Source organism: Salminus brasiliensis, chromosome 22, assembly GCF_030463535.1.
Source record: "Salminus brasiliensis chromosome 22, fSalBra1.hap2, whole genome shotgun sequence".
NCBI classification, from domain to species: Eukaryota; Metazoa; Chordata; class Actinopteri; order Characiformes; family Bryconidae; genus Salminus; species Salminus brasiliensis.
The window spans coordinates 5,429,717-5,442,254 of record NC_132899.1 but is presented as its reverse complement, the minus strand read 5'-3'; the positions used below and the strand labels follow the sequence as shown (position 1 = coordinate 5,442,254).

General features: G+C 40.0%; 1 protein-coding gene across 4 annotated transcripts in view; it reads right to left on the bottom strand.

The window, feature by feature from the left end:
* The window catches only part of ptprea (protein tyrosine phosphatase receptor type Ea), a 137,164-nt gene that overhangs the window by 23,409 nt on the left and 101,217 nt on the right, over window positions 1-12,538 (bottom strand). For all 4 annotated transcript variants that reach the window (XM_072668107.1, XM_072668106.1, XM_072668108.1 and 1 more), the window contains 3 exons: window positions 7,284-7,420; window positions 5,962-6,052; window positions 1,556-1,632 (listed from right to left, as the gene is read on the bottom strand). In XM_072668107.1, coding sequence (XP_072524208.1) covers window positions 1,556-1,632; window positions 5,962-6,052; window positions 7,284-7,420 — 305 coding nt within the window. The remainder of the gene's footprint in view (window positions 1-1,555; window positions 1,633-5,961; window positions 6,053-7,283; window positions 7,421-12,538) is intronic.

The window sequence follows — 12,538 nt, the reverse complement described above, 5'->3', positions numbered from 1 at the left end:
ATGGGTCACACTTCTAATGCAACCGTCACCTGCTATGTAAAATGCTCTGGATTTGAGAATCTGCCAAATGACTTTAATCTAAATAGAAATAATTTATAAAAAACATTTTTTAAAAATCTGAATCTGTGCAAAGAATTGACTGTCAATTAATCATGACAATTAACATCTGATTAGTGTAGAATTGGCAACATGTTATTCCTATAGGTTCTAGGTAGTGTCAAGTGGCATCTGTAGTTTACTGCTATAGAACTAGTAAGAGTCTAGGAAGTCAATAATACTTTCAGATGTGTTACATACCCCGATCAGCCATAACATTAAAAACGCCTCACTGTCCATTATTGCAGCTCCACTTCCCATATAGGAGAACTGTGTAGTTCTATAATTTCAGGCTGTGTCCATCTGTTTCTCTGCATACTTTGTTATTAGCCTCTTTTCACCCTGTTCTTCAATGCTCAGGACCCCACAGGACTGACCACCACAGAGCAGGCAGTAGTATTTGGGTGTTGGGTCAGTCATTCTCAGCACTGCAGTAAAACTGACTGACATGGCGGTGGCAAGTGTGTAAGTAGTGTGTGTTAAGCTGGTGGTGGTGTTTAAACACTCAGTCAGTCTACCAACCAGAACAGTCCACCAACCAGAAACTGCATCATCCCGTGGGCAGCGTCCTGTGGGCACTGATGAAGGACTCGAGGACGACCAACACAAACTGTGCAGCAGCAGATACAGAGCTTCAGTCTCTGACTTTACATCCACTGGAAAACTGGACCAACTAGGTAGGAGTGTCAGTAATGAGGTAAATAATAGAGTGGACAGTGAGTGGACAGACACAGTGTTTAAACACTCCAGCAGCACTGCTGTATCTGACCCACTCGTACCATCAGCAGCGCAACACACACTACTAACACACACACTCTCCACCACCACCATGTCAGTCAGTGTCACTGCAGTGCTGAGAATGACTGACCCACCACCCAAATACTACCTACCTGCTCTGTGGTGGTCAGTCCTGAGGGATCTGGTCAACATCAATCGAAACATCAATTTTACATGATATTCTAACATCATTAGATATGGATATTTTGATGATTTTTAACTGTGGACGTTTTAATTTCCACTAAAATATTATGTCTGTCTAATGTTAGAGTCTAGTGTATTTCTGACATCAGATTGACGTCCAGTGCCTGCTGGGACTGATTTAACAGACTAAATGGATACTGGCTAACCAGTCTTCATTCCCAATCCCAAGTCACCTGACTTCCGATTTCCAATTTTGGAAAAGATGATGAGGTGCTGAAGTAGGCCCATACAAACTCTAGCTGAAATGTGCAACCAGTTAGTCGACAAGTGAGCTCAAACAAACAGTGATAGGATCTCTACAGGCTGGAAATCCATTACCAAGTATTACCAAGAAAAGACCTGATGCATTTGTGTCTAAATACATAATGATTACAGATTAATGCACAGCGAATAAACCATTTAGTGTCCAATCTGGGCCTTTCCTAAACAAATAACAAGACACATTTCAATGATAATTGTATGAAATCTGGGTACTCACATCTATGTAAGAAGCGTTTATGTAATCTGAGTGTGGAACTCCATCTATCTGTGTTAGCACCACTCTGGAATGGTCATCTGATTAGCGGAGACAGACAGAGAGTTGTTAAAAAACACACATTCATCTCAACCATGGAATAAAATGCTCTCAGTGTCTTTCTGAGTGTCTGCCTGAGGACAAAAAAATAGCATGACATGGGAAATGTTGGCAGTCATGCTCCTGATGAGTTCAGATTCGCAGCGGCACGGCCTAACATGTTGGCTTTTGTTAAGTAGAGCTAAAATATATGAAATCATTCAAGTTGGGAGAAGGACCATATGTCCTAAACTCCGCCCCAGTCTTCCGAAGAGAAAACACGCAGGCTTCTACCAGTGCAGTTTGATGGAGACCATTTATTGGGCAGGGGAGCACCCATGCTCTGTTCGTCACAATCCAGGATAGCAGCAGCAGGTAGAACATACAGACTACAACCTAGAGCCTTTGCACCCAACCCAAGGCACTTAAAGTGACCGTTACGACCTCCGTGATGAACAACTTCGCACCCACCACCACCCCATTTCCTCCCTTCTTCTACGGCTCTAATAGCAAGTGGGGAGGTGGTCTACAACTGTAGGATTGTAACGTTGTCCAGCTCAGATATCCTCTATGGGGCAGTGGTGGCTCAGCGGTTAGAGCGCCGGGATATTGATAACAGGGTTGTGGGTTCGATTCCCGGGCTCGGCAAAAGCTGCCACTATTGGGCCCTTGAGTAAGGCTCTGCTCCCCGGGCGCTGGAGTTGGCTGCCCACCGCTCTGGGTGTGTGTGTGTACTCACTGCCCCTAACACATGTGTGAGTGTGTGTTCACTATCAGATGGGTTAAATGTGGAGGACACATTTCACAGTACAGTCCACACTGTACAGTGACAAATACGTGCACCTTTACCTCTAAAATTCTGAGATCTGGTCCTAGCCATCCTGGGGCGTGGTCCATATTCATAAAACAATGTTTAAAATATCTGAAGCTCATTTCAGTTTTTCCGAGCAAATTATCAATTTCTGCAACAAGTAAATTTCTTTTAAGCTTCTATTCTACGCTGTTTTATAGCAAATTATTTTTTCAGCTGTGTTGAGAGACATCAGCATGAAAAAATTGATGTATGTTTCCTACGCTGCATTTTTGGTTTCTAATTTAAAAAAAAAAAGAAACACATGCTCTCATGATCTGTTCTGGAGGGCTGCGGGAGTCGCTCTTCAGTCTGGCTAGTTCTCACTGTGAGTTGTTTATATGTTTTAAAATGTTGCTACGTGACAGATGGCAAGAAGGTGCTAAAAAAATTACTGTGAATTCTATGACGTGTTCACACCACTTAAAATAAAATATGTTTAAAAAAAAAACGTCACGTCACAAAAATAGTCTTCAGGCTAGGACCTGAAGAGATGCCCATCAGAGCAAATATTTACAGGTAATGTTGCTAAGGGACGAGAGGAGAGTGACCCGAAGCTTGACTTACACTGAATAATATGAAAAATACGGGTACTACAAAGGGTTCTTTGAACTAGGCAACATATTAACTACTTGTGGTTCCAGAAAGATGTGTGAGTCTATAGTACCTTTAAATTGGTCCATCAAGTGAAGTTTCTATAAGCCGGTTCTTCACAGTGGTTCTTTAAAGTGGTTCTTGCATAGATAAATATACCATATCGCTGCTGTCCAATAAAAACCATGTATCCCATTTGTGTCCATTTTTAGTTTCTCCATGGTTTAAATTATGTTGGCATTCTGTACACTCTGTAAATAATTCTGGATGAATGGACCAATAGAAATGCTCTACATTACTTATTTATTTAAAATTTCTTATTTTACATTGACTTCCATTTAAAGCTAAGAACATTTTTGCCTTTTCCTGTAAAGTTTTCATTCATTGGCCAGCCACAATTTGTAGTATCTTTATTTTTAAGAGCATCATTACAAACAATCTGACTTGCAATGCGAAGAACCTCAGATCTAAATGAGTGACACCCAATTTAAGATGTGCAACATTGGCATGCAAACATTTGGTCATTTCAGGTACTGTGAATAGCTAAGTGAGAAGCAGAGGAAGAACTGGTCTCCAAAAGGCAAAGGGTCACAGATCTGATCTGAAAAAGATTTGTTGTGTGAGTTTTCGAGTGAAAACAGGAACGCAGAACCTAACAAGATTAAACACTTCTTAATTAGCTTCTTGGGGCTACAGCTTGTTCACAATCATCATTAGGAAAGGCCAGATGATGCAAATTTCAAAGCTTTATAAGTACCTGGTGTTCGGCCCAGATGATTAGCTACTACAGCTATGAGCAGATGCCATCTCTTCTGTAGCCCCATGCTAAACTGCACAGAAATCTGCACTAGTCCAGAACATAGGAGCAGCCTGCTGGCTTTCTAGTCCAGAGGTTGGCGGTTCAAATTTCAGAGCCTGTTTACACCTGATGAATCATGTTCAAAAGCATGAAAAGACAGGTGTAAACACCCCACCTGCATTGTGATTGGATTACGATCAGATCACTCAAAACCACATGGCAACAGCAACAGCATTTTTAGTGATTGAATTGCTATTTAGAGAACCTAGATGAGAACCTAGAACCTACTGTTCCACCACGTTGTAGAACCACCACCATATCTCTCATTAAGAGTGAGAGAATTTTAATGAGAAATTCTTGTTTACAGGAAGTTAAATTGAAATAAAGTACACATTTTTATGTGGAAAAGTAAAACTGGATCATCTGATCACACAGTGTGAACTGAATCTGATCAAAGTGGATCCAGATACTATCAGGATATGAAATCCATGTCAAACCTTGTCCCCAACAATCAGCAGCCAGGGAGCTCAGCTGCCCAACACTCTGATCTGATTCCACAAAAGCAGGAGAAGGCTATAAAAAGTTTTCAGGTAGGCGTTTCCTCGGTTTGTGATGTAATTAGAAGCTTTCCGTGAGAAAGAATGGCTTAAATTAATAAAAAAAAAAAGAACTGAAAGACTCTAACCTATCTACGGAAAGCGCTTACAAGCGGGGATACTCGCCAAAGGTAGCGTTACTACATACTGACCATTCCCAAACTTCTGGCTATTCCTTTTTTGTAATTTTGAAACGGGAAAAGATGAAAATAAACAGCTCTTCAAACCTTGTTCCAACAGTCAGCAGCCAGGGGCTCCTCTAAGCAGCTGCCTAGCACTCTGATCTAATACCAACAAAGCAGGAGAAGGCTATAATAATTTTTTTAGGCAGGCTTTTCTTCCGTTTCCAATGGAATTATGAAATAATCAGAAGAAATGAGGAGCTTTTCTTAAGGAGGAATGGCAGAAAATTGCCTAAAAAGACCTGAAAGACTCTTCCCTATCTACAGAAAGCATTTACAAGCTTTGATACTTGCTTGTACTGACCATGCAGGGTTCCCAAACTTTTGCTTTGAGCTTTTTCCTTTTTTGCTATTTTAAAACTCCAGAAAATGAAAATAAAAAGCCATCTTATTAATCAATATTCAAGATCCATGTTTCATCTTAGTTTTTTATGCCTTTTGGAAATCAGCTCATCTTTTACTAAGTCATTTACCATAACAGATATTTTAACCAGGGGTGCCCAAACTTTCGCATGCCAAGAGAACGTTTGAGCAGGCACATAAATGGACTTGAAGAGATGCCCATCAGAACAAACATTTACAGGTAATATTGCTAAGGGACGAGAGGAGAGTGATCCGAAGCTTGAGTTACACTGAATAATATGAAAGATACGGGTACTACAAAAGGTTCTTTGAACTAGGCAACAGATGAACTACTCGTGATTCCAGAAAGTGATTCCAGAGTCTATAGAACCTTTAAATTGGTCCTTTTGCTTTACATCAACTGAAGTTTCTATAGGCCTTTAAAAGGTTCTTCACAGTGGTTCTTTAAAGTGTTTCTTGCATAGATAAATGAACCATTTTGGAAATCAGCTCATCTTTTACTAAGTAATTTATAATAACAGATATTTTAACCAGGGGTGCCCAAACTTTCGCATGCCAAGAGAGCGTTTGAGCAGGCACATAAATGGGAGCATGACAACTTTAAACGGAGCAGAACCTCTGAGAGTAGTGCCTAAAAGAAGAAGTTGAGCTTTAGCATGTGAGTCAGGGGGAATAGAAGAACAAACGTGTGGAAGAAGATGTGTTCTGCATATCAAACCTATACAGAGTCCTATACATAGATGTGTGAGCTTTAACACAGGAAACGCTGAGAAAACCACAGATGTACAGAGGGTTTTCTCTCGCTTTCTTCTCAGAGTCGAATTTGCTCTGGGTTGAACGCTGCTGTTTGTGATCTCGGTTACACGAGAGAGACCGACAACGAACGAAGGAAGGACTGGATGGAAGAAAGAAGGACAAAGAATGAGAGCGAGAGAGAGAGAACTCACATGGGAGAATATTGGGATATCTGTTCTTGTCTTTGTTTTCTTCTCTGTTCGCCTCCTCATACGTTCCTTGGGGGTTACCTCCAGGTAACGACTGCAATGGCACAGAATAAACAAGCATGTCCACACGTCTTTGACTAAAAACATGTTTTGGGAAGTCCACAGTGACTCTAATTGCATCTCAGGACAAAGAAAACTGTATTTTCCACGTTCCAAACTCACCTTCCAGCACCATAAACAGCCCCTGTCAGCACTATATAGGCTTTGTTACGCAGTATGTGCAGCACTTTGTTTAACCTTCCTAGCCACTTCCTATCTGGCCCGCACAGCTTAAGTATCCATTAGGTTCTCAGAGCATAAACATCCTTTCCACGACACTTGGAATTCATTCATCCAGTGGCTGAATCACCAGCCCCTGATTTGATTTAGACTGCCATGGAACGATTCCTGAATCATCAGTCTTAAATTGTTGGAAAAGAGGGTAATTCTTCAGTGAATCAGCAGCGAGTGAATCAATGACAAATGACTCTCCTCCACTCCACCAGGATGCCATTTAAACAATGTGGGAACCAAATGCTAGTAAGATCTTCCAATAAACCCGAGAATGTGTTGAGTCTATCAAATATGTCTAGGTTAATTTGATGTTGTGTTGTAAAGCATGGTCAGTGTCTGTCCTGCTGAGATTTTCAGGCCCAGAGCAATAAAGAAATCCTACCTCCTCATCTTGTTGATACCAAACACAATTTTGTCATCGTTTCCATGGCGCTCCTCAGTTATTTCTTTAAATTGAGCTGATGTCTATGTGATTATTTAAAGGCACTAAACCGCATTGTCAGCAGGGATTCTCCAGTATGCCAAATTCCTCTTTAGTCTACACTCTAAATAATGGTGCTTGAAGCTTGAGGGTTCTTTGAGTGATGCCAAAGACCAGGGGTGGACAACTCCAGTCCTGGAGGGCCCGTTCTGCAACAACATTTGGCAGATACCCAACTCATGAGTTAAATTAGGTGTGTTTGAAAAGGGCAACTACCAAACATTGCTGGAGACCAGGACTTCCAAGACTGGAGTTCTGGACCCCACCACAGAAGAACCACTACCGGTTTCCTAAAGAACCAGTATATGTAAGAGTTGTGTGAGTGTAAAGAACCTTTTCATCAACTAAAGGTTCTTTAAGCCACTCACACATCTTTGTTACAAACACCTTCATTACATTACAGGGATTTGTCTATGGCATCACTCAAACAACCATTTGTGGTACCTTTTTTGCAGTAAAGGTATAGTCTTGGTTGGCTCCAGCCAAAGACAAGAAGAGCCAGTGAACTCACATTGTACTCTTCTCTGAAGAGTTTTCCATCATCAGCCGAACGAATCCGGTTCTCCTCCTCCAGGTTGTCTACAGGAATGGGGAAGTATGTCTTGGATGTGGAGGGTGATCTGGGCAGCAGGACCACCGTCTGTTGTTCTGTAAAGACACCAGTGAAAAAGGTCAGACAGAGTTTAGAACTGAAGGAGAAAAGTTTCAACCGTAGGTTTCATTTCATCATCTTTAAAAATGACTTAGGAAACTACGAGCCTCATTTGTCAAACATCTCAGAGTAAAAGTACCGATCCAAGATCAGCTTTTATTAGAGCTGTTTAAATGAATTCACTGCTGTGCAAAAGGCATTAACTGGATTAGCATTTTTACTCTGCGAAGCTTGATAAATATGGGCCAATGTAAGTATTGTTGTCCAATGTTAATCCTTTATGTAATGTAAAGTGTTGTTCAATATGATGTTCTGGAATCAATTATCATATTTAACAAAGCAAGCTCTCAGTTTTCACTAAAATATACTGTTTTCTTTCACCCACACACGGACAAAACACTGATACTTTTCAAAAGAATCAAATAGTTAAACTTTATTATGCTACTTTATCTCATTTTGTGATTAGACTGCTGCTACTTTTTAAATTTCTCTGCTTTTCCACTTTCCCTATTCATGTCTACCCTTCCTATATTCTATATTTGTTATTATAATTATTTAATTTATTAAATAATTGCTCTTTGTGATGCAAATGACAATAAAGTTTCTTTGAATCCTTGAAACTGAATTATTGTAAGGCTAGAACTGTACACATCTACTACTGAGTTTATAAAAGCTGTTCAGGAAAGGAAATGTTATCAATATATTTCAATAAGGAGCAGAATTGCATTTTTTCAGTAAAATTCTATCATAAAATATTTAAATATGATCATGAATAACACAATGTCTTACATTGTTACATATGTACGCAAGCATGTATGTATATCCATAAACAATATGTTGACAACGTAATGTGCATTCTCTTGATTGATACTCGGAAAGCAAACTTACACAGAGTGTGTATGTATCTTCTAATACACTCTGAAAGTCTAAAAGACTTAATTCAGTTCAATACTGTAGGATAGCCAGTGCGTTTGTAGTTGCATTGTAGCTAGATGTAATAATGGCATTGCTAGTCTTGAAGCAGCAGACTTACGGTCAGGTAGACTTGTTCCACTGATTTGTCCCATTCCTTATTAGAGTGTGCAGAGATAGGCCAGCTACATTCACCCGAGTTCAAGTTCCATTAACTCATTTTGAGCATTTTGGAGTATATTCAAATGATAGGAGTCTTATTTCTGCACTGCATTCACAGCACTGATCACGACACTGCTCAAGCCTGTCAAACACTTCCCTTTTACACTTATTAATGCAAATAAAATAAAAAAACAGTAAAGCATAGGCCAACCAAATTTAGGCTGTCTTGTCACCAATTACTCACCCTTGCTCTGACTATAATTTTGATTTTCATAAGCCAACAAACCAATCTAGATCCTTAGGAAAATTGGCTTTGAAAAATCCTTTATTCACTGGATAAGGCCATTATATAATTCACATATGGCTACAGTCATGAAATGCCAAAGCTATTCCTCTCAATTCTAGACCACTAAAAACAGTAGAAGACACACCATTGGGGAAGCTCTACACCATTGGGTGAACTTACCCATGTCGCTCCTTGGCAGAATAGGAATTGTAAATATTTCAATCCTTCCACACATAAATGTATCTATGCACTCTGATCCCTGTTTAACCGCCCACCAGCTGCTTCAAATCACAGGATTCTGCAAGAACAACATTTGACTAGAAAATCGAAATGTCAAGAATCAAACTCACTACACTACACAAAAGAGAAAAGGACCAGGAGGACTTGAAGCACCCAGGCTTCACACATACAGCACTCACTAGCAAGTCAACTGCAATATATCCACATCTGGACACACCCCAAACCAAAATATTACTCATGGCTAGAAAACAGAACAAGTGCTCACATGTTTCCACACTACTGTCATATCCACAACTTTGACGGCTTGATGGAAAATGACCAACATCACCAATTGTACCTTCACACCATGTAGATACACCCAGATACATATAACATAGTCCACAGATCACATATCACACATCATAAAGGGTAGAAAATGGGACAAATGGACACAGACGTATGCTCCCACTGCACTCTGGAGAATACTGAGGCTTATTTTCCTGCTCGATGGATATTCCCAACCATACAACTGACTTCACAGACTTCTAACCCTTCAGTTTGTACAGTACAGCATTTCACATTACATTACCCTAGCTTTGCCTGCTGGGTGTCCACACAATTATAGATCCCCATAATTAGATACAAGTTAAAAAAAATAAAATAAAATAAAATAAAAAACTTGACTACTCATCAAAATATTATGAAATATTATTTTTGGTAAATACTAAAAAGCAACAACACCCAACCCACCCAGTCACATTTTAGCATCCACCAGGAGACTCTCCTAAGGTACCACTGCATCCGTTACGAGACTCTACAACAGCTTCTTCCCTGAAGCAGTCAGAGTACTGACCACACTGCTGGCCTTCCCCAACATCCACTTGAGCTAATCTACCCAGTGTTTCTCAACCCTGGTCCTGGAGGCCCACCACATTTTGGTGCTTCTTGCACTTCTTGAGTAGTTGGATCAGGTCACTGTTCTAGACCCTTTACACCATCTACTATTTAAATCATTTCCATTCTCTTAATGTTCAAGAACATTCTCAAGGAGGTAGCTGACAAAGTGTGCAATCAAGAGACCAGAAAAGCCAGATCAGACCTTAAGTTAAAAAACACATAAAAAAAAAGTCTGATCAGTTCGGCAACAAGAAGACCGAAGAAACCAAGGAACCAAGATGAACGTCTCTTTTGGGAATGATGGGAAGATAAGAGCATGAAGAAAGAAAGGAAGGGCTCATGATTTGAAGGATTTCACATCATCTGTCAAACATGGTGGAGGCAGTGTGATGGAACTGTCATGTATGGCTGCCAATGGAACTGGATTGCAGATATTTACGGATATTCACTGAAGCAGCAGGATGAATTCTGAAGGGTGCAGAGCTCTACCTTCTATTCAAATTCTGTCAAATGCCATCCTATCAGTTGTTTGGCATTTGACTGAATCTGAGTACAGATGTATAACACCCCAAACCTTCATGGTGAAGCATCTAAGGAGCTCCATAAGGCAAAGAATGAAATGCTTTAGGTAGCTTTTCACTTATTTAGGACAAAACAGAAGACAGAACGACACACTAACAAGCAGCAACTGAAGGTGGCTGCAGTGCAGGCCTGGCAACCTCAGCATTTGGTGATGACTATGTATTCCAATCTTCAGGTAATTACTTAAAAGATTATTAATTAAATAAAATCCAAGAAAATCTAGTCTATGGATACTTGAAATTCACATGGCAAGTGAGCTGAATGTGAAAGGGCATCATTAAAATGACACCATTCACTGTACACAGCACAACGTATCCACAGCTTTAAGGTGGAACTGTTGGACGCTGCTTAATACAAGCAAGAGCACTTTTGTGGATGATAGCAATAGCAATAACGCCTGACTCGCCACAACCAGGCACTACACCCAAACTGCAGTCAAGTGGTCTCACAATATTAGAACTACATTTAAACTGGACAGTCCTGAGTTAGCTTATCAGTTAGTGCTGTCATTTCCTTTGCAGCAGAGTGAAGTCATGCTCATAATGCCTCGGAAACTACCACCCCTTCAAAAAAGGAAAGGGTAACACCAGCTAGTGGCAGCTGCTGGGGGTGTCTCCTGTCCCTGAGCCTAGACAATCATTCTTTACTAAAGTTCCTCATGCTCTATGTTCCTGTCAGCAAACAGCAAAAAGATCGGCGTGTTTATAGGAAGCAGAAGAGATTTTAACTGTGCTTCGGGGTGTTTGTCAGTTTAAAAGACAAAACAGTCACTTCCTGTTGAAGCTGAAACCACAAAGCCCATCTGGTATAACTAGAGGATTTAGAGAGGCTTTAAGCAGCTACTGTTAGATTATTATAGTTACCTAAACTTCTGCAGAGAGCAGCACAAGACAGTTGCCCCCTCCCAGATTCTTCAGGCTAATCCAGAACATACACTGCAGGATATCCAGTATGCTGTTATAAGACCTAGCTGATCTTAATAATAAAGGTGCCTTGGATGGTTCTTTGAGCGACGCCATGGAAGAACAAGGTTTGGTTGCATAAAGAACATGGGCTTTCATTCATCAATATCTTCATAAGACTTTTCTTAAATTAGTTTTTGAGAAACGTCCAAACGAATTCAGAAAATAAGTCCCAATGTTTCTAATAGAGTTGCATAAGTTTAAAGAACCTTTTACAGGTCTAAAGAACCTTGATATTAAGATTTACTAATTACTAAGATTTTACTAATTTAAAGATCCCTTAAACTTACACCTCTCTACTGCAAATATGGTTCCTTATACAATCAAAAGTAAAAAAAAAAAGTTCCTTTACAACATTGATTAAAGTGACATTATGGAAAATTGGCATTTCTTGATAGCGGGCTTCCTCTATAATCAGGAAGTGGAATTCTTGCTTTGAGACACCCTAAAGGACACCTTTTTCTGGATGAGCTGAGAGATACAGAACTGTCAATGAAAGGGAAAGAAGCATGTTGACTGAGGTGGTGGAGTAATATTACATCATTTTACACTACATTTTAATATGACTCGGGATACTCAGTTGTTCTGCCTGCTTCACAAAAGTTCATCGGTGCAGTCAGCCTGGAGTAGCGATGATCGTGACACTACTGTCATTATTACATATCAGTGGAGAATCAATCTGATTCTGAAGTTGCTGTTTTAAGGTCAGAATGCTACATAGTGTTGCTTTAATATCACCACTATTAGCTATCATTACTCTGACCATCGCTGCCAGGACTATATTAAGTTCTACTACACCATGATTATTATATTATGATTATGATCAGAGCAGTTCAACAGTACAGATGATTTAGTAACTTTTATCAATAATTAATAAATAGTTCTGATCAGAGGAGGACGGGTCGGGTCCCCCTTGTGAGTCTTGGTTCCTCCCAAGGTTTCTGAGGGAGGTTCACCTTGCCACTGTCGCCGTTGGGGCTCACTGGGGGTCTTGGATCCTTCATGTCTTCTTATGTTATTTATTTTTTTTCTGTATTTTACTAATTACTAATTATGTAAAGCTGCCTTGTGACAACTGTCACAGCTATACAAAT